This window comes from Anopheles maculipalpis, chromosome 3RL, assembly GCF_943734695.1.
Source record: "Anopheles maculipalpis chromosome 3RL, idAnoMacuDA_375_x, whole genome shotgun sequence".
Lineage (NCBI taxonomy): Eukaryota > Metazoa > Arthropoda > Insecta > Diptera > Culicidae > Anopheles > Anopheles maculipalpis.
Genome location: NC_064872.1, coordinates 15,758,958 through 15,785,178, shown reverse-complemented (window position 1 = coordinate 15,785,178; position 26,221 = coordinate 15,758,958). Strand labels below are relative to the sequence as shown.

Sequence of the window (26,221 nt, the reverse complement as noted above, 5' to 3'; positions counted from 1 at the left end):
CCCAATGCTAATGCCAGGAACATACTCTACGCCGGCTTAATGAGAAATTGCTTTGTTGCACAACACGGCCACCGACGACTGTTGGAAACATTTCGCTTGATTACATCCTCTTTCATTAGTACGCGAATGCCTTCCGGCAGGCAGTTCACCGGCCCGTAGGAGCTAGGAAGTCATCTTTCGATTCAGTAAGAACGGTTGTGACGGTACGTTGAGATTAGCATTGTGGCCGTTGTCTGGTTTTGACTTTTGCTTCCCACGTACAATGCACTCCCAGCGGTAGTGTTTGTGTGCTCTAACTTTCGGTTGATATTCTACTGCATGTTGTGGTGTGTGGTCAATGTTTTGTGGCATGCAGGGGCACCAGGTACTGTGCCTTACTGTGAGGTGAAATGCATCACGAAACGCTTCTGCATATCGATCGTATCCGATTAGCTTCAGCGTGCGTATACTCCTCGTACGTAGGAGGAATATTTTTCGTTTGGACCACTCAAGCAACAGCATCTCGAGCTCAAACTGTACGACGGGAAGCAGCAGGACCTTTCACGGCTGCTAGTAAAAGGTTAGTCTTACGCAGGCAGCCACTTGCACCAGAGGTGAAAGAGTGTGCTTAATTGAAATGAATATCACTTTACAGCAGCTTGTGCTTCGTGTAGCCGGTCGCAAGAACAATGCGGAGATGCTTTTTCTCCTTTTATGCACTTGAACACACTGTGAGGAAGTGTGTGTGTGTGCGAAAGTGGGAGACAAACAGAGAGGTAGCATTCATTAGGCTAGCAGACTACGTGCATAAGCTGCGAATGCATTACGCTCGTAGGTTGGGAAATGGGCTTAATTGAGTGGTGTTGATTTTGCACAGTTGCATTTTATGACTGTGACGCCTCAGACGTACGTAAGATGTTAAGGAGTTTTGGATAATTTCTGCAAACATTGGAAGGCATTTAATATTGTGGTAAAGTACTTATTTAAACACATGTCGCCCTTGAAATATTTGCTTTTGTGTCAGAACATTTTATTTTTGTTCTGCTTTATTGAGAATGTTGTGAAAAATGCTTCGAAAATCTTGCACTGCAAGAACGACAAACATGGAACGCAAATTCAAGCGTTTTGTCACACTCATGTTTGGGTTTGAAGGCCATAAACGTTAAAAACAATGATTTGCACTCAAATTTTCAAGCACAAACATGTCAAACGTGATATCCATCGAACAGTGCGAAGAATCGTGAAAAACGCGATATTTTCTTTGGGCAGACATGCCAAGGAAATATACAATTTGAAAATTCGATTGGATAAAGCCATTTACAATTAATGCTGCCGCATATTCGGGCAATCTTAACGATGAAGATGTTCACCCTGAATGTGCATTTTGAGGATTCAAACTAAGCATCTGAGGTGGTCCAATGATACACACTCCAACGGTGCCATTATTTACGGGACAGGACCGTAGTTAAAATCACATCCGGACCGTTTCCTCGTAGTGAGTACTGACCATCCAACGACAAGGTACAAATAAGTTTGGATGACCGGCGTCTTAACAGTCTTTTTTAACCAAGAAGGGAGAAAGAAATCCATCATACTAATGGCCTGCAAAAAGTTGCAATTTTTAGTTTCTATAAGTAATTGATTCAGGGCTGAAAATTTTGGATTTCGATCTAAGTTTTGGACTTGTTTCCTGCAACGTGGAACAGAAGTAAGCGGTCAGTCATTAGCATACAATATTAACAATGCAACAAACAACCAAACACCGTCATGGGTTCTTAGATGTTCTTATAATTAAATGCCAAAGTACTGTTGTCAGGCTGTTCTATCGGAATATTTAAAAATGCCAAAGTACTGGTACTGGTTATAAAAATTCTACTCAAATAATTATAGCAAACAGGCACAACATTTACGTCAAAAAACCACAACAACAACAAACAACAACTCACACAAGCATACCAAACTTTAAACAAATTAATAGTACAAAACACTTACTTGCTATCTGTCCGTTCCGTGAGTGACAATCCGCTCGCACTGGCTGATGGCAATGGTGGTGATGGTGGTGGTGATGAAAGTGGTGATGATACGGATAGCAACTGCCAGAGGACTGCTGTTGTGAATGCTGCTGTTGTTGGTATGATGATGATGATTGCTGTTGTTGGGTGTGCGACAATGCGGCACCACTACCGCTGCCGACACCGGTGCCCGATGTGATACTGGCCGGTGGAATCGAGGTGATTGGTCCGGTAGATCCGCACGATCCGTAGCTGGTGGTGGGACCGCCTGGACACGTGGCCGGATCGCAGCAGGGCAACTGTTCGCGCCCCGGGCCAGCACCGGCGAGCGTTATATCATCTTTGGTAAACTTATTCTCTGGCGAGCTTGCAACTGTTGCGAAGAATGCCCAATGCATGCGATGAATTAAGAAGATACAGAGAGGTATCGTAATACGAGAGTGATAAAAGAGAACAAGAGAAAAGAAAGAAAAATAGAAAAAAATGTACACGATAAGATGCGAAAACGGAAGTGTTGTGTAATGTATCGGGAAGTTTGACTGTAATGTATCGTGTGATTTGTTTTTGTGACTTTTGTAATGTACAAAGATTCATATTCGAAACCATTAAACGGTAAGTTGAAATAAGATGTTGTGTAAAGGTAATATCATATTTGAAATGGAAAAGTCCAGGAACATTTGGGTGCAGTTTTGAATATTAAACATCAAATCGGGAAAAGAAATATAGTAAAGTTTAAAATAATTGAAGTTCAAAAGACGAATTTATTCGGGGAAATATTGCTTCACGTTGAAAATTTTTGCATTCTTTAAGGTTCAAATAAGTTTAATAGTACCACGTTAACTAAGGAAATAAAATTATACTTCACTCACATAGTTAGTTGTTAGAAAATCCTTCAAAAATGTATTGCTTTGAAAATGTTCTTACCTTTTTAATTATCTCTTCTTACACTCTTCATGCTAAAAATGTTGATGTTGATTACTCTTAATGCAAAATTTATGGAATGCTATCATTCAAATTCTCAACGTCTACCATAAGAAGTACTGCAAAATGTTTTTTCTACAGCTTACCAGCTTCTATAACTATAATATAACAAACTATCGCAGCATATGGTTATTTGTGTAAGTTATTTGCAACAGTTATGCATCTCGTTTAAATATTTAATCAACAATATCAAACTACTAGCAAGCATAGAACTAGAGGAAGCAATGTATAATAATCTAGCATATCTTGAAACTATCTGAAGCAATATTTTGAACATTATCGCATACACTACGCATCGGTTTAATTATATAAAGTACTCGAACGCTGCTAAAACCAACCAGGCGTCTCCATTAGCGGTCGTGATTTATTTTAACATCCAACCGCAACATGTTGTGGTAATAGTGTTTTAATTGAGAGATACCACCAATTGGAAACAGGAATGAGCTAGAACGGTTTTGAAGTATTGTTTAGTGGTGTTGGAATTAAGCCTATCTGGCGATTGAAATATTATCACAACAAGCCTCGCTTTCAGTGGAATTAAATGATCCAAAGTACAGTTGCGCCACTGTGCCGCTGTTGACAGTTTCTAGCAACACATCCGGGCAGGTCATTCAGAGGAAGCATTGTGATTGTGACAAATCGTGATCGGTGTATTTCTTCATTTGAGATGCAAATGGCACAAGCGCTGTGGTCGATGTGAAACTCGGTTTCGTTTTAATTAGCAGCGTGCAAACGATCGTTCCATGCCTCCGACGATTCCTGAACTCCGAGTTCCGTTTCGTTATTATCGGATTGTATCATTTAGTTTCCCGTACCTCTGTTCGTTTTGGTGGTGGTGTGTCATGTGTCTAATTGTTTGATGCAACCATTATACAATTACGCACGATTATGTGTGAAAACTATGCCCGACAGCTGTCAGGGATGTGTTTCAACAATTTATTTGTGACGGCACGGGAGTAAATGATGATGTATTATTTAATGGTCAATTGAACGGGATGTTCATGTTGCTTCAGGTATTAAATTTAACTTGGTCATGTACAAACATGGATAATATTTCACAAATTAAATGATAAAGATTTTTGGAAGTGCAATAATTTTCATTAAAGAATGCAATTTTCGAAATGTGTCTTTATTTTAAGATTGTTTACAATTGGCAGTCTTCAGTACAGAAATTGGCTATATAGTAACTAGCTCATAAACATTTATGAACTCATTCGCACACCGGGACAGCTGGCAATAGAATAGCTACCGAACGGACATCCTTATAAATCATCCACCGAGTAAGCAGTAACCTTCACCGGACACAAGCACTAGCGTGTCCGATATCTTCTCCTTCTGACGCAATGTGTTCATTTTCTCGGGAAAAATAAAGTCATATTTTTATGACAGGTCGGACTGAGCGCACAAGGAGCGTTCTTGGCGACTCAATGAACTACTCAGACGCTACTGGACGCTTTCAGTCATTTGCCAATACGTTGTCTTACGGTGCAAAGTCAATTTCTGCTCGAGGTGAAAATGTAACATTTCCTCTTTGCACTCGTTTACACGGGTGTTGATTCGAGAGTACATCTTGCTCGCTTGGCACAGAGCAGAGGCATTACATTTCCTCAGAAATGATGTTCGGACTGCCGTATGGTAGCTAGTGGATAAGATTGTCTGGCTCTTGGACTGACCATTATTATGAAATGTTAGTTTTAGATATCGCACACGACTGCTGATTTCTTATGGTGCTGTCTCCCTGTTCAGACACTGACGGTGGAGCAGCTTTATCGGGAGCTTTTTCATTGTGAGTCAAGTCTCTTCGTCCAACAAAACGAAACGTAGTTTGTGAATGAGGATTATATCGGATGGAGTGGATGTTTGCGGAAATGTTGAAACGGTTTCGCCTCAGTCTGTTATAGATTGCTGGAACTTGTTCAGGGCAATAAGCAATGGATGCTTTTAATTGATTGGAATACGAGAGTTTGTGTCTTAGATTTGATATGATTTGTTATACTCCGAAGAGGGCGTCATATTATTGCTCTGGATTGAGTTGTGTGATGCATTACCATTACGCTTCACTTCACTAGAAGATACAGATTAATTAGGACCTAATAAGTTTTAAGGTCGAAAAGGATTACTTGTAACAATATTGTACCAATTAGTTTGTTTTTTTCCCTAGGTAGTTTTGAATATTAATTCAAATTAGGAATGAAACTACCAATTGAAACATTCTTTTAGGCAGTAAAACACTTTCTTCTAAAACGTAATACGTCTAAGACATTGAGAAGCCTGCATTAAATCATAATTTTATTCAAATTTATGATCTCTTAACACCCAACATACTGAAGCAAAATTAATTTTTATGACGGAATCATTAAGCTAACACAAACAAATGGGCGCTTTAGCATTGAAATATGACTAAATATTTCATGAGTAATTAAAATCATGTCTCGGATTACACGGACACATTTCTTCCTCCGAGCACAGCGGTGGTGTGAATTCACCATCGTAACAAACACTTCACGTTATCTTAAGGATAAAGGATTTGGAACCTGATGGAAAGGTGCTGATAATTCGTTCCGCCTAACCGTTCCCTTTGCTGACTCAGCGTGAATATTCCACAACATAGCTGAGACTTTTCCCATACTTGTTCCCAAGGCACGACGCTCTGCAAAGAAATATGGTATAATTTATCGCATCCGCGAGTGTGGATCTGTGCAAAAAGGTTTTGTGTAAAATTTGTGTACTCGACGTTAGAAAAGGTCGCGCTAAAGTCGTACCGAGCGCACCTTACCCACACACACACTTACATCGGTTCGCAGAACGTGATGGATTTAAGTGTGGCAAAGTTATTACGAGGACTATTAATATTTGATGCTCACGAATCTGAAGCTCGCGTATCGTGAAGGTCGCGGTAAAAGGCCGACGAGCTGGGCCCGCTAAACAGGCATGCAACCCATTAATGGAAGTTACGGTTGTTTGCATTTGAATTGCGAAGGCTCACCCAAGAGGGAAGGAAGGAACCCAGCGCACGGTCGCGCATATTTGATGCTGTGAAAATTGGACCGGTATTGAACGTGTGGCGGCAGCGCGGTACGCAACCTAGGCTAGAAAAGGGTTTCCCTATGATTGGGAACAGCATTTTTCCACTCGACCGGAAACGACCGGGTGTCTCGGAAGTTTTGTTTTCAGTTACCACCATCAGGCAGGTCGGAAATCGGCTTCGCTTTGGTGGGTGGGTAAGTACGCACAAGAACGCACAAGAACACTCCAAACATACGATCGATCGCTAAAGTTCAACGAAGTTCGTTTGCGAAGTGGAAAGTGTTTTAGGGAGAGGTTAAGTATCGGGAAAATTGTTCGCCTGCTGTTTCGCATTCTTGAGCCGTGTTAAAATATTACAAACCGGGTATGTGTGAAGCAGAAAAAAAAATGTTGGTAGTAAAAGGGTTTTTAAATTAAGCTGCATGAGCAAGTACAGTTCAAAGAATACGTCAACGTGTTTTTATTTTTATGTCAACAAACTTGACGAGGAGGATTTTTCGTTTAGACAGCTCCCGCAGGACGTTACATAAATTGTTGTAAGACCAAAAACAAGAGCGAAATGCATAACAAAAATTGAATGGTTAATGAATTTTCTTTCAAGTTATAGAATTTATATGAATTTCGCCAGCTTAATATGAAATATAATAACTTTTTTTACACTCGTAAGAATGTTAATTAGCTTCTTGACGAGCTTTTCACTCCAGAACCCTATTTGCAGTGCCAGCAACTAGTTAAACTCCATAAACTCTGTGAAATGAGAACAATATGAACTTAACACAAAACGCCAGCCAGTAATTCCGTCAAGTGTCACTGCCATCAATGCAACCCACTCGCTTCGCTCTCACCCCACCCCAAATGCTGGCAGAGAACTCATTTTTCTTTCACTTTTTGCGGTAAATAAATGTCATTTTCCGCTTGCTCTCGTTTCATCCATCAAAAGCACCACCGGTGCTGGGCTGCATCGTACGCTTTGTGGCAAAGCGCTTGCGAAAAAAAAAAACTGAACAGTCTGAATGCACCTGCTTGACTGTTGGTGCAGACGGACAGAAAACCGCTTACCCACTCGCTGACGCTGCTTGAACGGTGAACGAAAATGCGTTATAAGCATGCTTAAGTGGTTGCATATTGCAGCGTGCATCGTCGGTCACTAGTGCCCCAGTTCTAAAGAAGCTGTCGGTTGGCAAAGTTGCTGGCTTTCTTTCAGCATTGGGGCAAAAGTTTTCCTTCTGGGCGTGATGTGCGGAGAGTTCGTTTGAGTGGTGAATGGCAAGACAAAACAACGGCTTCAATGAACCAAGACGAAATGATTTTCTTTTAATTTAATGCATTGGCTCTAGAGCGTGGTGCTTCTTGCTTTAGTATTCACTTATTAGAAGAGTTCTAAGTGCTGTTGTAGCGATAGTGTTTCGAGAATTTTCTTCTGTTATGTTCTTGTAGAAATTGAAACCGTTGTTAGAACTGAGGCTGATTTTAAAAAGACAAATGAATAGAAAAGCTCCACAAAAGCTCAGCAAATAAAATTGCTTCAAAAACGCAGTCAATATTGAACCTAGCTCGAAGAAATTATTATTATTTTTATTAACTTTTTCCGGTGATAGCACAGTATACAGTAATCGTGACAGCCATGCACAAGCAGAGCTAAAAATTCGTTCCTTTTCTAAGTAATATAATCAAAATCCAATCAATGCCGAATGTGGCAAATGAAAAGCAAGAACAAGAACCATCCACCAATCCCGGCTGAAGATGCTGCCAGCATCTTCGTGAATCAGTATGGCAGTGAATGGTTCAAGGGAAAATTAGAACCGAATTCTCATCACGTAGCTTGCCAAAACCCTCATGCACGCCTGTCCACTCATGTTCGGCTTGAGACGAGATTACTCCCCGTCTCGAATGATTGGATAGATTTGAGAAATCTCGCACTGTAAACATCCATACAAAGCCATAGCCACCCATCACTGAAGCACACGTTCTTTCGACATGCACTCGTTTGCCAGATTTGTTGCTACACAATCGTATTCACATTTAAAGCATCGACACTGTGTCGACTGGTAGGAAATATTATAAAGGCTGGCTGTGATCAGAAAGCTGGTAAAAAGAGCTGTCAAAAAACCCGTCAGACCGATAAATGATTGGTAGCTGGGTAACGAATAACTGGTTTAGCTCGCGATTTGATACAATATCGGAGCTTTTTCGCCGGGTATGTTTAGAGTTTCATCACAATTTCGGTTGAAAAACGGATTCTCACATTACGCCCTCAAACCAGCCGAAAAACTGATGGCGGTAGCGATTTTTTCATTATTGCGTGTCGGTCATTTAGCAGCCAAGTGGCTATGATGGTGATGAAAATGATGGTAGCCCACAGAGGACACTTTTCCGCACGGAGCTTTTGGGCAATATCCCGCTGTTAGGACGATACCGATACCGAGTGTATATCACGATGACAGAGTAGAGAATCTTGATGATAATGGTCAAACATTGGTAATACGATGACTGTAGCCACTACCACGGGGTGGGAGTGGAAGCATGCCGAGCGTTTACTCGTTTTTCACACAGCAAGCAAACAAAACGCCAAACAAAAAAACCAGTTCAAGTTGGCTAACAACTTCTGCAACTTCTCGCCACCGTCAGCACAGTGAGCCGCTAGTCGTAAAATATACTAATAAATTCGTTTACGATATGATACTAATAACGAGCGGTCTTCTCCTGAGGCAATGCTTTTGATTGGCCACCATCACCCATCACCACCATCTCGCACTTGAAGTAGGTGAAGATTTTCTGGAGAGGACAGGTTGAAGTAGTCTTTGCGAAGTGCGAGTAAGCACAGCAGCGGTTGTGTTGGAAAGATTGGTCGAGAAAGTTTGCTGGATACAATACTCGTTATGCTTCACTGAAATGGGCTGATAAGTTGGTTAAATGTTTTCTTTTATTACTTGTAAACTACTTGCTTTTTGCTGCATGTATTTTGATTGTTATGTGAACGGATTAGGGCTTAAGATTCCCATACATCTTTCTGTGGTAACCATTTTCTAAGAAAGCATAGTACCTAAAATTTCAATAGATGTTTCATTCGATCCTTAAACCCTTCTGAAGTGTTAAGTGTAATATAGCATTAACTTAAATGTAAGTTTTAGCAAAAACTAAGTCAAGGTTCCAACTGAAATTAACGTAGCGTAGTGGGAGTTTAACTGAATAAATTTTTAAACAATGTTTTACAGACTAGCATTTCTTTCGATTGGTATCAAGCTCGGCATAAAAATAGCCCCGCCTTGGTGAACGATAAATATAATAATCTCGTTTAGCGCTGCAACTTTATGATTGTCTGCAAAGTGTTGCAAAATCCGTGGCCGGCGACAGCACAAAAAAAAAAAAAAACCGTCCCATGTTGTACGTGTTTCATGACAGTAGCGCAAAAGTTTTTTAATTCCCTCTTGCCAAATCCAGAAGATAAACGAAACGGCCGCTACAGTCTTCTGCACCGCGTTCGTCCATTAAAACGATTTCACGCAGCAAGCCTGGGTGGTAGAGGGACAGACTTTGCTTTGGGTTTTGGGGTTTGGCGTTGTGTGCCACACATTTTATGCCACAGTATTATCATGCGTCTAACGTTGCGCTTACCAACATGTCTGCCCTGCGGGACTAAAAATCCTAAATAAGTCGTTTCGGCCACCGCACAGGAATCAAACTTCAATTACACACACACACGCTACCTGTCTCGGAACGCTTTGAACTTTGGTCGGTCCTTCTTTGTCATGCGTGTAAAGGTGTGCTTTCGTTCTCCAGCCCTCACAGGCGTGCGAGCCTGTGAGTCCACTTTGGGCAAGATTTTATCAGCAAAAGCGGGACGATAATTTCGTCAGTGAAATATTCCATAAATTTGCATTATATTCGATGATGCTTTGGAGCGGAATGTACAGTACAACAAAAAACTGAAAGCTTCAAAGCATCATGGATATTCTCTTCACGAGCGAATACAAGACTATGCTGCCGGCACACAGTCCGCTTCTTGCAGAAAAGCACCGAAGCATGGAAGTTAGTTTCTGAGTTTTTTTTTTCTGGGAACTAAGGTAGCAGCTTCGTTGGGCTGCTGAACGTTGGACGTGTAAAGTTGAAAGACTTCCGACAGAAAGCCTCTAAAGGTGCAAAGTTGCTCTCTCGAATGGGGACGCATGGTTGTTGTTTAGTGTTGTGGTGCAAACATCTTGGATTGATGAGTTTTCTAAACTAACGCTAGAAGGATTATTATGCATATGATGGTCGATATGATGCTATGGTTACGCTAGTGAATATAGAATTTATGCAGAACATGAACCAATAATCGTTGGCTTGGCAAAACCGGATGCGAGTGGAAAGTTTAGCCATCGACTGGTGTGCTAGCTCTATACCAAGAGCTAGTATGTTAAAACACTCGTGAAACTAATTCTCTGTCGCGTCTGTAGTCCATTCGGTGAAACGAAAGTTCACCGAAAAAAAAGTTCAGTGCCGAAACCAAACCCCAATGCACGGCATCGCCAGTGGCGACCCGGTTTTTGGGATTGTTCAGAATGGTTGCGACGACATTCCTTAAAACCGGGCCACCATCCGGCAACGGCATCCCGTCATGGTTGGTTTGTATGGTTGGACGCTCTTCCAGTCACTTCACAGTGCAAAAAGGAACGGATGCGTGACGGAAGTGAACTACCGGAATGTCAGCAGGAAACGAAAATGAATCGTTTCGTATAGGGAGTTGAAGTGTGTCTGTGTGAGTTTTTTTTGTATTATGCTTCGGACGCGTCTTGAAGGAAATATCTTTCTTATGGAGGGTCTTGTCTGTGACGCTGAACACATGTCGCTTTGTAGTGTCCATGGATTCATGCATTATTCTTGACCATAAATCACCAAATTGTAGTTATCGGCATTGCACGCTTGAGCGCACTTAAATACGGAATGGAAAATGTATGTTAAAGTACTTATTGAGGTTTGGTAACTGTATGTGTGTATGTTTAAGATGATTTTTAATTTGATAAATTGTAGATTTTAGTATAGTTTGGTATTGTGTTTAATATTTAGTTAGTTAGTATTATTTTTTAAATGAAATAATTCACGAAATATTTCAATTCCACGATCGTGAACCCATATCGAAGCGTAGCGAATGAAGTTCTACTGCATCATCGCTCGATGCAACTATTGATAGCCTTTTCTGTTTGTTTTGATTTACACTTTAAAGTGTTGGTATTGCATTTTCATTCCCATCCCGTCACCGTAATCGTGAACTCACCCATGCCTGAGATCGATCCACCAACGAACGTTGATCCGTTGACAATATAAACCAAACACAATCCAATGCAAGCGTTTACACTATCTCATTTCAGTTTTATTTTCTCGCTCGTAAGGGACGGAACGAAGCATATTGCAGTGTGCCGAGCGAGCGCATCACGGTCGGGTGCATTGTGGCATGTGGTAGCAATCACACCGAACGTGTGATTAAATTTATTCGCCATCTGTTGGCCTTTGCTTTGTGAGTGCATATTCAACCCGAAACCGATAGAAAAGAAATTCATCTCGGTGTGTGCAGTGTGAGGTTGAGGTGATAGTTGATTCTCGATTTGCATAAATCATCGCAAGCTACGTGACACTGCAAATCTCGGAGCAGCTCTTTGCGCACGATGGTGAACCAACGTCGGACCAACGGCGGCACAGGGTGGCTTTACTTTGTGCTGCTGGTGGCAATAAGTCAACCCGGCGCAACGCATACGTCGGACAGCGACGAATGGTGGCAAAGGACCGTTTTCTATCAAATTTATCCCCGCTCGTTCATGGACTCGAACGGTGATGGGGTAGGCGATTTGCGCGGGATTACGAGCCGCTTGGTACATCTGAAGGATGCCGGAATTGGTGCGACCTGGCTATCGCCCATCTTCCTATCGCCGATGGTAGATTTCGGGTACGACATTACCGACTACACCGCCATCCAGCCGGAGTACGGTACGATGGAAGACTTCGAAGCATTGCTGGCGGAAGCCGACCGACTCGGCATCAAGATTATCCTTGATTTTGTGCCGAATCACACGAGCGACCAGTGCGAATGGTTCCAGCGTTCGGTAGCCCGTGAAGCACCATACACCGACTACTATGTGTGGCACGATGGTCGCGAGGATCCATCCGCTAGTAATGGGACCCGTTTGCCACCAAACAACTGGGTAAGTTGGCCACTCGTTCTACTCGCATATGGTGGTTTCAAATGGAGTGCCAAAAGTTAACGAAACGGTTCCTTTGTTTTAACCATCTCGCCCACCAGCAATCGGTTTTCTATGGTTCGGCCTGGACGCTTCATCCGGTACGTGGTCAGTACTATTTGCATCAGTTTACCGCTCAGCAACCGGATCTGAACTTTCGCAATCCGGCCGTGGTGGAGGAGATGCGGGATGTGTTGCGGTTCTGGCTGCGCAAGGGAGTCGCAGGCTTTCGCATCGATGCGGTAAATCATCTGTTCGAGGTGGAAGGCTTTCCGGACGAGCCGGAAACGGGCACCGACCGGGATCCACTTTCGTACGGCTTTACGCACCACATCTACACGAAGGACTTGGTAAGGGAGAGGACGCTAGCAGTTGCACCCTGATAAGGAATTAACTTTCGATTTCTGGTCACGAATTTTGAGGCACTCAATTAAGTGTGGCCCATTTCAACCCTTTCCCATAAATCTGGTGTAGATTTAAAGTCCAATTATACATCTGTAATGGGAGTCGCTTAGTGAATTAATAGTTGTATTCCATTTCAGCTCGAAGACTACGATATGGTGTACCAATGGAGAGAACTGTTGGACGACTGGACTCGAGAGCACGGTGGAGACAGTCGTATTATTATGACAGAAGCTTACGCAAACATCACCTTCACCATGAAGTACTATCGGTCCGGTGAGGAACATCAACCCCGGCAAGGATCACACATGCCCTTTAACTTTCTGCTCATCACTGACCTCAATCGGGACTCGAGCGCTCAAGATTTTGTGTTTACGATCAATAAATGGCTTACGTACATGCCACGGGTGGGCGCCACAGCTAACTGGGTTCTAGGCAACCACGATCAACCACGGGTCGGCACTAGGTATGGGGCCGAACGGATTGATGCCATCCATACGCTACTTCTAACCCTTCCGGGCATCGCAGTCACGTACTATGGAGAGGAAATTGGAATGATAGACAATCCGGATGCGATCAGCGCAAACGGACAGGGTGATTCTGCCGCCGGTGGTGCGGGTGATGCATTTATTGTGTTTTCGCGCGATCCGGAACGCACTCCATTCCAGTGGGATGAAACGGCGAATGCAGGCTTCTCCACCGGTCCTACAACTTGGCTGCCAGTTCACCCAAACTACCGTCAACTGAATCTGGCCGCGGAAAAGCGTGCCGACCGTAGCCATTACAAAACCTACCAAGCGTTAGTACGCTTGCGAGCACACGAAACCTTCCGTAAAGGTTCGATACAGCTTGTCCCTTACTCAAACACCATCATCGTGTACGTGCGTGAGCTGCAAGATAGTGACACGTTTGTGGTGGTGATCAACCTGGCCGGTGGTATCGATCGAACGGTCGATTTGAGTTCAGTTTTTCCAAGACTTTCACCCGAACTAACCGTAGCATCGAGCGGATCCGCGTCCCGCTATCGTGCCGGGTAAGTGTCGGTGGTAGCTGGGTGTAAGAAGTTAATATTTTAACATGCTGAAAGTATAAGTTTATTTTCGATTTCTTTCTTGCTCTACCACCCAGGGACATCGTGCAATCGGACAAGCTGGTCGTAGGTGAATATGAAGGACTCGTACTGCGAGGGCTGCCGTTGACGTCGAGGTAAATTATACATCAGCAGCAAGAGCAAAGTTTGTACGCTAGGGGAAAACAAGTGGAATACAATTATCGCACCAGAGCGCTCTTATTTTATTTTTGTACATCATGCACACGTGTGAGAACGTGCAGCAACATAAGGCGGGGTTTTTGTGCTTGCTAAAGAAGTTACTGTGATTAGATTAAAAAATCACCTGCTAATTAAATTTCCACGCAACTGGCCGGGTTGGCGGGTAGCAAAGTTTTATCGAGTTCGAGATTTTAAAACATAAACATACGCCTAGGGCCAGTACGGAGGGTGGAACAATGGGTGGAGCAACATTCTGCTAAGCAAAACAACACTGTCGAATAAGGAAAGTTTTACCTTTATTCTAGAATGAGTTTTGTTTTTTCAATTTGGCAAGCAATGTTAAAAATGTGCTTTATATTAAAATTATGAACATGCTGTAATGCTGACCTCTTGCTGGTGGCTGAGCTTGGGACCGGTGTGGGTCTTTGAATGGGAATGGAACTGTTCCGAGTTTCATTAGCAAATTAAAAGTTTATCATATTGTGGAGAGTATTGTGCTGGGAAAATTGTTTTATTGCTTGCTATTGTGTTGCTAGAAAAAAGTCCTGTGATTTAAACTGGCCAAGAGCTAAACATAATTTAATTCAGTTATGTTGAAAATATTCAATTTCGATGGATATTCCGTTTACATGGACATACAAAATCCGCAAAATTAAATAATTATTCCACCGATCTTTACATGCAAAGTTTACTTAAATTTTAAGTTCCGGTACTCGACTAACCATTATGAAAGCTCAGCAAATCAATCTCGCGTGACCGATCCAGACATATGGTCCAATCGCTAATCGAATATACGGTGCCTCATTAATCTCACTCAAGAAAATTAATGATGAAATTAATTGGACCGCTTCAATTCTACAGCTGTTGCTAGGCCAGCTTGCTAGGGACGGTGACCGTGTTCTGGTGCATTTTTCCGCTGGAACAACTTTTTGCTAGCTTCTTCAACAAGACAAGGTGGCAAGCACACGCCAACCACCCACTTTTGCACACTGTTGGCGGTGGAAAAATATGAAGCTTGACATTTTCATTACCTACTTTCCGCAGGATGCGCTTGACGGTGGGAGATTTTTGTTGTTCTCACTGGCACGTGTGGCACTCCTCCATTCCTTACCCTTAATCCGACAGTTTTTAAGGGCTCGGCCTCTTCATAAAGCAAGAAAACAGATTTGTTCTGCTGTTCTTTTCACGGTGACCGAGCAGAAAACGAATGTGCTGGCAAATTCAAATTTTGCCTACCGGTGCAAGACGACACCGAAGCCACCGTCTCCTGGATCGTTTGCCTGGGTCGTCCACCTGAGACGCTGCCTTTAAAGATGGTGTAGGGCAAAGCAAAGGGTGTGCTTTAATTAAAAAAATAAGCTCAGCTTTCTTTTTGCAAATGGCAACCGGGAGGTTGCACGATACGCGATTGTAAAGAGGACACCTTCTCGACCTCGGAGCCCTCATCATCTATCATTTCTTTGCACCTCCAGTGAATGGCCATTGTGGGGCTTGCTTAGACGCACGGGGGCTAAGAAAAATGCTATCCTTTTCCCCGTTTGTTCACCCACAGTCCTGCCTGACCTCTACGGTACGACAATTCTTCTTGGTTTCACATTTCCCCGTTGTACGTGTGCGTTTGCGTGTGTACGTTTTAATTTTTCCTTACTCGCCTTCTTTTCTTCCATCTGTATTTGTTGTTTTTTTATCACAGGCCACAGGAACGCGATACGCTGCCGGGTACAAATTTAGCTGTCATTTGGCGTACGGTGAAGGACGCTGCAGTAATTGCGTCTATCATAATTGCGCTCGGTTCCAGCTTCTACGGGCTTCAGCCATGGCAAACCCTCGGCAAGTGGACTGCCCGCGGTAGTTTAAAAAAATAATGACAACCATCATGCGGACCCGGTACCGTGCACATTAAGGACACGGGATGCGTGCTGCTGGCATAGGGTGAGCGTGAAGCAGCGCAAGTGCTTGTAGGGCAAACGGAAAATGGATGGCAATGTTTATATGGAAAGAAAACAAAGGAAAAACAGAACAGACGCACAAATGCCCGGACACACGAGTGTCCTGCAATTGAAATAATCATTATTGTTCATTTCTTTCCGCAATTGGCAGCGATGTTTGGAGGAGTGTATTTGCATGTTTACCAGTGCTTTTGTGTGTGGTGAGAACTTTTGCTTAATTTTACCATTATTTATTCTAATTTTACTTCACCACTCCACTGCGGTTGAAGCGGTGAGTGAACAATGCGTTGTGTCTTAATTGTTTGTACTATATTTGAGTTGTACAAGCATGAGGCATCAAACAGTTCGCTTCGTGGTATCAAAATAAAAAAAGCCCAATTAATCAAGCTTATGACACACTTCATGCTCTCGTCAGCGGGTCCATAATGGGTACAGATAAATTTTCTGTCACGAGATGAATTGATAAACCAACCAGACGACCAGCCGTTTCGCGAAACTTCGATCTGGTTAAAACAAATGATTAAACCGCTAGCGATTGCGAAATACTTCACCTCACCGAAGGACCACTGCAGGGGAGTGTGCCACAAATAATCGCCCGATAAGAGGTCATGTATGGCAGTATCGCTATCGTTTTTGATTGATTGAAGGACCCCATTTGGTGAGGTGGACCACGCAAAGATTGTGGTGCAAAGTGGTCAATGAAAAGATCGAAATAATCGACAATTAAATTGTAAAAACAGCCTGCCCGCCGGTCAAATGCGCTTGGGTTTGGATGCAATCGGATGTGTAGGCTGTTCCGTTTGAGGTAATCGAACTGGAACGTGACAGGAAATAATCAGGCACCGAGAACGTGAATCAAATGGGAGCGGTGTGATAAGATAGGCAATCAGTTAAATCTACTATCGAAGAATTAGTGAGGAATGGAATTACGCTTCGATACCGATATCGGATTGTACCTTTCCAATCAAGCCAACTGGATAATCATTCAATGACTTAAATGTTGTTAACGAATGCTAATTCATTGCAAATTGAACTCAATTATAATTTTATGTAATGTCTTGCATGAACGCGTTTATCTTGCATTATGGAATAAACGTCCAGACGTATCCAAATCTGTCTGATAACCTATCCCGACGGATAACATTAATCACGCATCGTTATAACCATCACGCAGCATTTCGACGTACCCGAAAGCATCCGAAAGCGAAACATTATTGGACATGTACCTGTCAAAGAATATCCAATTTTGCGATAAGCTTTTGGCACGTTTAAGCATTTGACATCCGATGCTAAACCATCCCACGGGCATTATGGATACCGATATAAATAGCGTGTCTCCCGTCTAGGGTCGATGAAATTTCACTGTCAGAAGTAAAATTTCGCAGTCCCGTGATGGGACCATTCCGACTAGTGGTTGTGATTGGTATCGTGCTGGAGGGTATTTGTCTGGCAAGCGGGCAATCCACCGTTAGCACTCACCCACGGCAGGACCTACCGACCGTCGGCAGCTGGTGGGAGTCGGCCGTGCTGTACCAACTGTTGCCCCGCTCCTTCCGCGACAGCGATGGCGATGGTAATGGCGATCTGCGTGGTTTGCTCGAACGGTTCGATCACTTGATCGAACTAGGCGTAACGGGTATTTGCTTGGGACCGGTGTTCCGTTCGCCGATGCGTGACGGTGGGTACGACGTTTCAGACTTTCGTGACATTGATCCCATGTACGGAACGATGACAGATTTTGAGGAGCTGCTGGAACGGGCCAAAGCTGCCGGCATGAAGGTGGTGCTCGATTTTGTCCCGAACCATACGAGCGAACAGCACGAGTGGTTCCAGAACAGTGTGCGTAAAAATAAGGAGTACGAGGATTATTACATCCTGCGAGAGGGAGCAAACCGGCAGGAGAACAAAGACAACGGGGCACCTCCAAACAACTGGGTTCGTAGAAATGTGGGGGGGATTTGGTTCTGGCGGCACGCTTGACTGTAAATCGTTATGGGTTCTTTGTGTGACAGCAATCGTTGTATCATGGGCCGGCCTGGAGTCGTAATGTACGCGGGACAGAGTTCTATCTGCATCAGTTCGGGTTGACCGAACCGGATCTGAATTATCGTAACGCGAAGGTAAGGCAGGAGATGGAAGACGTGATGCGGTTTTGGCTGGATCGGGGCGTCGATGGATTGCGGCTGTTGCAGGTCAATCATCTGTACGAGGATGCACAATTTCGCGACGAGCCTTTCATCGATCCGACCAAAGCTACCCTTAGCTACGAAAACTTGGATCACATTCACACACGTGACTTGGTAGGCAATTTCCTGCTAACTTTCCTCAAGCGCTTCGTGATCATCCCGTTATATGTTTCAGTCTGAAAATTACGTCCTTGTGTCCGATTGGCGTATCCTGTTTGACGAGTATGGTTCAGCAGAAGTCGCTACCACCGCTGACAGCAAGCTCATGATAACGTCCGCCTATACCGGTAGTGTTGAAAGCACAATGAAATGGTTCGGCATGGCGAACCGGGTCGGTGCACACATCGCTCAAAACTTTGGCCTGGTGCGAGGAGTTTCGAGCGAACTTCAGGCGGAAGACTTGCAGCGGGTAATCGATGGTTGGCTGAACACCCTGCCACCGAATGGTGTTGGGAACTGGGTGCTGGGTAATCATGATTATCGTCGCGTTGCGTCCCGCTTTGGTCGGGAGCTGGCAGCCGGACTGGCGATGCTTTGTTTCTCCCTGCCGGGGACAGTGTTTGTGTACTATGTGAGTTGTTGGGAAGGTTTGATGATGAATCAAAGAATCAGATCCTAATTAAATGGAGACTGGTTTCGACTTTGTTTTTTTCTAGGGTGAAGAAATCGGCATGGAAGATAACGATGAGATTACGTGGAAAGAAACGCAAGATCCACTTGGTTGCAGCACGAACGGATCCGTATTTCAGCAACACTCGCGTGATCCTGCCCGTACACCGTTCCAGTGGGATGACAGCAATGAATGGGCAGGATTTTCTTCGCCGTCCGCCGAAACGAAAAAGGACCCGTGGCTCCCGGTGAACGCGAACTACGCTTTATTGAATTTGGCCGTGGAAAAATCATCCAACCGGTCGATGTATAATCTGTACCGCGAGCTGATAAGATGGCACCGGCAATCTGTCACGCTTCGTTACGGTTCCTACCAATCGTTCGTGTTACCGAACAATGTGTTTGCGGTGTTGCGCTCGTTGCTTGGGGAGCAGGAGTACGCCACGGTGCTGAACGTAAACGCGCACGCTGTAACATTCAACCTTAGCCGGGTGCATAGATATGCGACACGGGCAAGAGTAGCGTTCACATCTCCCGAAGGCACGTACGTGGTGGATGAGTGTATGAAGGATGTTACGAACATTGCACTAGGGGCACATGAAACGGTTATACTAGAGCTTTCGTCAGGTGCAACGTGGATCAGCAGAGTCGTGAATGTTTTGATGGTTGCAACTCTAGCCGGTTTATTGGTTATTCATTGGATTGGGATTCAGTAACCACACTGCGAAGTTAATTGATATCTGGCCAAATCCGTTTGTGTGGATCACCACATCAGACACAAAGAAATGTATATTCTCCAACCATCTGAATCACAAGTCGCTGCTGTTTGCGGTGGAATAGAGAACCGGATTTTGATAAGCTGTATTTATTGTCCGTTTCCGAAACCGTTTTATAGCAGATAGCATGAGTCAGGGCAAATGTTTATTGTACACTACTTGCCGGGCCTTCGAGGAACAAAGTGGAAGGCAAAAAATGTTGGTCCATTCCCGATTGTGCATTCGATCCAAATTTGAACGTGTATCGATTTTGATAACTTTCTCATGGCCGTCCATCAAATGGTGCTACGGAAGCTACGACTAATTGGAAGGGTGTCCTCGCAGAAAGTACTATTCACACTCGTGGGAATTGTTTGATAAATTCCGTACGATATCTCACCACGAGCATGAGCGTCTCTCGCGATTGGCCATTGTTATCAGCCTATCTACCAGGGGGAAGATAACGCAGCGTCCCATTTGATACTGGGAGTAGAGGACTAGCTAGTAGCCTATAAAAAGTCTGCCCAACATCCACAGGCACGATTGCGTTTTGAACAGCGCGACAGTGTAGAGACAGTGAGTTCGTCAAGGATGCGGTTTGCAGTGAGTGCTCTGGTGCTAGTGGCCGTTGGTCTGTTGGCCACGGTCAGCGGCAAATCGCCGACAATTGTTACCGGCAAACAGAATGCGGGCATGGATTGGTGGGAATCGGGCGTGTTTTACCAGATCTATCCACGATCGTTCAAAGACAGCGACGGTGATGGGGTGGGTGATCTGACCGGCATTACGGATAAGCTCGACCATCTGGCTGACCTGGGTGTGACCGGTGTGTGGCTCAGTCCAGTGTTTAAATCGCCGATGGCAGACTTTGGTTACGATATTGCCGACTTTCGTAACGTTGATCCGATTTTTGGCACCATGGCCGATCTTGATCGGATGGTCGCGAAGGCGAAGCAACTCGGCATCAAGGTGATTCTTGACTTTGTACCGAACCATACGAGCGACGAGCACGAGTGGTTCATCAAGTCCGTAAACAACGAAGGAAACTACCGCGATTACTATGTGTGGCGCAATGGTGTGGGCACAGGAACTCCGAACAATTGGGTAAGTGGTGCAGTGCAGTGCGGGGAAAAAGTTGACCACGAGCTTATTGTGACCCTTCTTTGTATGCTCTTTGTCGACAGCAATCCGTTTTCCATACCCCTGCCTGGACACTGCTGCCCGGTCAAACGCAGTACTATCTGCACCAGTTTGACAAGAAGCAGCCGGATCTGAACTACCGCAACCCGCTGGTAAAGCAGGAGATGGCTGATATGGTGAAGTTCTGGTTGGACAAGGGCATCGATGGGTTCCGTATTGATGCAATCAACCATGCGTACGAGGATCCGGAGTTCCGCGATGAACGACTGATTGATCCGAATGGAGAGCTGATTTGGGAAAACATGGATCATGAATACACCCAGAACCTGCCGGAATGTTACGATCTGATCTACGATTGGCGTGATCTGTTCGACCAGTACAAGGCAGCCGATAATGTGACGCGGCTCATGATGACGGAGGCGTACGCCAACCTGGAACAGACGATGCTGTGGTACGGCAATGGAAACCGAAAGGGTGCCCACATTCCGTTCAACTTTGCCATGATCAACCGCCTGTCGAAAGACTCGCGAGCGAACGACTTTAAGGAGATTATCGACGAGTGGCTGGAAGCTATGCCGGCCGGTGCACAGGCCAACTGGGTACTGGGTAATCACGATCGTCCTCGCATTGCATCGCGTTATGGCCGTGACCGTGCATCAAGCTTGGCGGTGCTGGAAATGACCCTGCCCGGCATTGCCGTCGTGTACTACGGAGAGGAGATCGGTATGGAGGACAACCGTGACATAACGTTCGAGGAAACGCAGGATCCGCAGGCCGCCAACACGAACCCGGAAGTGTACCAGCAGTTCACGCGCGATCCGGTCCGCACACCGTTCCAGTGGGACGCTACGGCATACGCCGGATTTACGGCTGCCACTGCGCAGAAAACTTGGCTACCGGTGCATCCGAACTATCGGGAGGTTAATCTCGCCGCACAGAAGGCGGCCAACGAGAGCATGTTCAAGCTGTACCAGAAGCTGATCAAGCTGAGGCAAGAGCATGCTTTTATGCACGGCAGCTTTGAGTCGAAGGTGCTGCTGAACAACGTGCTTGGGTACACGCGCACGATGGATGGAGAGCAATCGTACGCCGTAGTGGTCAACATGAACGATAACGATGTGAACGTGAATCTGCAGGAGCTGCACGAAGATATTGAATCGGCGAAGGTAACGCTAACGTCACTGGATGCCCGCATGAAGGAGGGCGAAGAGGTGACGGAAGTGTTCCACATCATTCTGGGCCGTTACGATGCGGTTGTGTTCGAAATTGCATCGTCTGCCGCGACGATCGGCGCTTCGATGATCATGCTGATCATGGCAACGATCCTGCGAACGCTTTTCTAAGTTGCTGTTCTTGTTTGAGTCCACTTGCTAGTGTAATTTTTATTTATTAGATTAAAGAAGATATACTGATGAAAATTTGCCTCTAGCTTTGTTGCCTATTTGATGAAGTGGTCGTTCGTTAATGAAGAAATTGGCGCGCTAGATTCGTTATCATCCGAAACCTGCTTTAAGTCACGCACCATCAACTAGAGGAGGGACTCGGTTACGACAAGCACAAGATTTGCTGGATGAAAATAGATTGAGCAGCAATAATAGCACCGGGTGCAGCCGTAACAACAAAAAAGAGTCTCATATTTTTCAACAATTCCCTATATTGGACAGCTTGACAGCCGATCAATCGGCAAAGCGTCGTTATGATATTATGGATGGGGTGTGGTAAGATAAGATTAATGCCGCCATCGATAGTAGGCAATTCGGATTTCGGAAAAGATGGCCCACAGCACCCTAATGGGGATGGGCTTCACATTTGGACGAGATTCATCAATCGCAGAAGAGCAAGGCTATATATAATGGGATGGTTTATCAGTTGGCCTGTTTGTTTGACTTTTGTTTTGCATGAATATCGATCGGTTGTGGTCATTAATTCATTCGAGAGAAATGGTGTGAAATAGAGGATAATGCAGTGTACTTACGGGGTAGAGTGTTTCAAGGGTAATGTAGAGTTTAATGTCTAGAATGCCAGATGCTTGATGGTGGTCTTCTCAAAAAGCTTACCTGTAAAACACGTAAAGAGATAGAATGATTTCTTTATTAGTATATGTGAGAGTGTTTCTACTTAAAAAGGTTCTATATTCAATAAATCATCATGTTTTTCTCCAGAGGTGATCTATAAACAAATTTTTATTTCCAGTCCATTTTGTAATTTATTCCTTTTTGGTTGATGGCAATACTCTGGAAGTGTAACTTAATTTATGGGGTAAACAATACCCATTAATTAGTCATCGGAGCATAGTTTATGTACGATTTAAAACTTATTTGAACTTATATATATATGCCGCTATAAGTTTTATGTTAACAAAGATTTTTGATACAACGATCTCTGGGACTATTTATGATACTATAGCTCAGTTTACAACATCTCATTTGATAAAGATCTCATGTGCTATTCAATAGATATCGCGTTCAATAGATTGACTAGAGCTTTGTTATCACCCGTATTATGATGACTGGCCAAAGGATCATAACGATGACAGGCCGTTTCAAACGTCTCCTCGCTATCGTCGCGACTCTGCGAAAATAGAAGACTGATACGAACATGTCGCCAGTTATGCTTGGTTTGGATCGGGCATCTTCTAGATACGTTGATGCAATATCCGTGAGACAATCAAATTTAAACTACCAAACGGCAAAAGGCACGATTTAATGCACCAATTACATCAATTGACAAGCGATAGCCAGCCGTGTACCGATGATGATCGTGAGCATTGTTCAATTGATTGAAGGAGAGTACGAGCGCCAGTACGCTCTCGACCGTAGAGAACGATGGGTGCGCGTTGCTGGTATTTGTTGTCATTGGCGTTGGTCGCCGCCACCGGTACGGTGCATTCCCAAGAGACTCCCACGACTGACAAGGAATGGTGGGAAACGGCTTTGTTTTATCAAATTTATCCACGATCGTTCTACGATACGAACGATGACGGTGTTGGAGACATTCGCGGTGTAACGGCGAAGCTGCAGTACCTGAAGGATACGGGCATCGATGCGACGTGGTTGAGCCCTATCTTTAGCTCACCGCAGGAAGATTTCGGATACGATGTCTCAGACTTTAAGCAGGTTGATCCACTGTTCGGTACGAATGCCGATCTCGAGCAATTGTTTACCGAAGCGAACAAGCTGGGGCTAAAGATTGTACTGGACTTCGTACCGAACCATACGAGCAACCAGCACCAGTGGTTCATCGATTCGGAGAAAGGCGTTGCCCCGTACAAAGACTACTACGTGTGGCGCCCGGCAAAGATGGTGAATGGTCAGCGCACTCCACCGAACAATTGGGTAAGGTCGGCATTTTGAGACAGTGAAAGGAAGGTACAGCTTACGAACTCGAAATTCGCAGCAATCGGTATTTTACGGGTCTGCCTGGGAGTGGAGCGAACTACGCGGTGAGTATTATCTGCACCAGTTCGCTAAGGGACAACCGGATCTGAACTACCGCAATCCGGCCGTTATTGCCGAGTTTGATGGTGTGCTGCAGTACTGGATGGAACGTGGTGCGGCCGGGTTCCGCGTCGATGCCATCAACCACATGTTCGAGCATCCGGACTTTATCGACGAGCCCATTAACATTCCGGACGATCCGAACAGCTACGGGTACACGCATCATATTTACACGAAAGATCTCCCGGAAACGTACGACGTGATCGCCCACTGGCGCACGGTGCTGGATGATTTTGCGCGCCAAAAGGGAAGCGATACTGTGTGAGTAGAGGTTTGGGGATTGGTATGATCCGCGCGTGAAAGTGCTGATCGTTCTGTTTGTTTCATGCAGCATTATGATGACGGAAGCGTATGCGAACCTTACGATGACCCTACGATACTACGAGTCGGACGATGGTAGGACGCAGCGGGCTCACTTCCCATTTAACTTTGTCATGATCGAGGAGCTAGGTTCATGGTCAACGGCGAAAGACTTCAAGCGCGTTATCGACCGTTGGCTGGAGAACTTGCCGCGTGGCAAAACTACCAACTGGGTGCTGGGCAATCATGATAAGCCTCGTGTTGCAAGCCGGTACGGTGAGGAGCGCACGGATGGGATGCAGCTGATGGTGCTGATGCTGCCTGGTGTGGCCGTTACGTACAATGGCGATGAGCTGGGCATGATCGACCATCGGGACATCTCGTACGAGGATACGCTCGATCCGCAGGGCTGTAATCTTGGTCCAGATCGGTACAGGGATGCTTCGCGTGACCCACAGCGTGTACCGTTCCAGTGGGACGATACGTACAATGCAGGGTTCTCGAAAGCACCCCGTACCTGGCTCCCGGTACATCCGTACTATCGCCAAAGGAATCTGCTGAAGCAACAGGAAGCCGACTATAGCCATTACAAGTTCTATCTGGATGCGGTGGCAATGCGTAAGCATCGTATCTTCACACACGGTCACTTCAAATCACACGCATTCGGTGACGGTGTGTTTGCGTTTGTGCGCTATCTACGCGAGAACGAAGACCGGATGGACGATCCCTACCGGGTGGTGTTGATCAATTTCTGGGGCGAGCGAACGACGATCGATCTAAACGATTTGTATGAAATACGCAACCGTACGCAGGTGTATCTGGTGGGTACGGAATCTAGACATAAGGTCGGCCATCTGCTGGACGCCAAGGAAGTCACACTCGGACCGTGGGACGCGCTCGTGCTGGGACCAGTGTCGGGCGGTGTACGGTTTGTACTGTCTTTCGGATTACTCATCGCTGCGTTGATAAGATCCTTCCTTTTCTAGACATTCTATCAGTTTGCTTTGGTTGTTTGCCACCCATTAGGATGGCAGTAATAATAAATACCCTTACAGATTATTGTGTCGTGTCGATTTCGCGCGAATAGCAATAGTATTGCGTCGAAGATTAAGCTGTTTCGTTAGATATCTATGTGTGGCGTGGATGACAATTCCTTTTCCCAATTTTGATTGCCGTGGCGTCATCGTAAACGCCATATCGCCACACTATGACGTGGCAAGGTTTTGGGAGCATGTATGCGTGTCTTTGGTCGTCGCGCAACTCAAGGCAGGCAACCCATCATCGTCCGGTACAAAATTGATGAAGGTTGAATTATTTGTAAACATCGCGCCCTTCTCTCAAAGTGCTTTAGCAGGAAATGGACAAGCTTTTGGACGGTATCTGGCAAGTGGGTGAAGTCTTAAACCTCGTCCGGTGAGGCTTTCTTTAGTGGTCTTCCCGCTCGATGATGACACTTTCATGTGAGCTAAATTTAACTTGAAGTTGATTTATTATCACATACGCGCCTGTTTGCTGTTCCGTTCCTTGAGCGTGTGGCTTCGTCTTCGTCAACTCTTGGGCCCAACTGAACGAGTGGAAAATCGATACTATAGCTGAATGATGTTTTCCCGCACCCTCACGGGACCGCTTATCGGCAACCTGTTTCCGTTTTCTTTCTTTTTTAAAGCTGAACATCTTTGCGAGCTTTCAGTGTTATACGATGTTCAACAGTCACTGAACGTGTGGTTGGCGGCCTCATAATTTTGTCTCCAGCTATGGCACGAAAAAAAAACGACTCTGCCCGTAGCAGAAATTTCCAAGAAAAAGTTTTCACCATCATCATCATGAAATATCATTTAGTCCTGCAGGGAACGTGAAGATTTTCGTTCTCTTCTCCGTCATAAACGTTGTGCCAAATCTACA

General features: G+C 44.9%; 4 protein-coding genes across 4 annotated transcripts in view; 2 read left to right on the top strand and 2 right to left on the bottom strand.

The window, feature by feature from the left end:
- The window catches only part of LOC126564164 (G-protein-signaling modulator 2), a 432,630-nt gene that overhangs the window by 166,970 nt on the left and 239,439 nt on the right, over nucleotides 1-26,221 (bottom strand). The gene's annotated exons all lie outside the window — the stretch shown is intronic.
- The window catches only part of LOC126563964 (dual specificity calcium/calmodulin-dependent 3',5'-cyclic nucleotide phosphodiesterase 1), a 121,170-nt gene that overhangs the window by 41,179 nt on the left and 53,770 nt on the right, over nucleotides 1-26,221 (bottom strand). The window contains exon 2 of the mRNA XM_050220835.1: nucleotides 1,972-2,364. Coding sequence (XP_050076792.1) covers nucleotides 1,972-2,364 — 393 coding nt within the window. The remainder of the gene's footprint in view (nucleotides 1-1,971; nucleotides 2,365-26,221) is intronic.
- Nucleotides 11,642-21,865, top strand: LOC126565930 (uncharacterized). Its single transcript, XM_050223132.1, has 10 exons — nucleotides 11,642-12,175; nucleotides 12,274-12,561; nucleotides 12,754-13,646; nucleotides 13,742-13,819; nucleotides 17,179-17,767; nucleotides 17,845-18,132; nucleotides 18,194-18,589; nucleotides 18,675-19,274; nucleotides 19,956-20,486; nucleotides 20,567-21,865. Exons 1-10 carry the CDS (start codon nucleotides 11,642-11,644, stop codon nucleotides 21,863-21,865), a joined length of 5,496 nt encoding a protein of 1,831 aa, XP_050079089.1.
- LOC126564365 (maltase 2-like) lies at nucleotides 23,339-25,372 on the top strand. Its single transcript, XM_050221393.1, has 3 exons — nucleotides 23,339-23,857; nucleotides 23,919-24,280; nucleotides 24,351-25,372. Exons 1-3 carry the CDS (start codon nucleotides 23,348-23,350, stop codon nucleotides 25,303-25,305), a joined length of 1,827 nt encoding a protein of 608 aa, XP_050077350.1. The 5' UTR covers nucleotides 23,339-23,347; the 3' UTR covers nucleotides 25,306-25,372.

Coding starts and splice junctions, on each gene's coding strand:
- LOC126565930 (XM_050223132.1), top strand. CDS start 11,642: ATGGTGAACCAACGTCGGACCAACGGCGGCACAGGGTGGCTTTACTTT. Junction 12,562..12,753: donor ACATCTACACGAAGGACTTG/GTAAGGGAGAGG, acceptor ATTCCATTTCAG/CTCGAAGACTACGATATGGT. Junction 20,487..20,566: donor CAGGAACTCCGAACAATTGG/GTAAGTGGTGCA, acceptor CTTTGTCGACAG/CAATCCGTTTTCCATACCCC.
- LOC126564365 (XM_050221393.1), top strand. CDS start 23,348: ATGGGTGCGCGTTGCTGGTATTTGTTGTCATTGGCGTTGGTCGCCGCC. Junction 23,858..23,918: donor GCACTCCACCGAACAATTGG/GTAAGGTCGGCA, acceptor CGAAATTCGCAG/CAATCGGTATTTTACGGGTC. Junction 24,281..24,350: donor CAAAAGGGAAGCGATACTGT/GTGAGTAGAGGT, acceptor TGTTTCATGCAG/CATTATGATGACGGAAGCGT.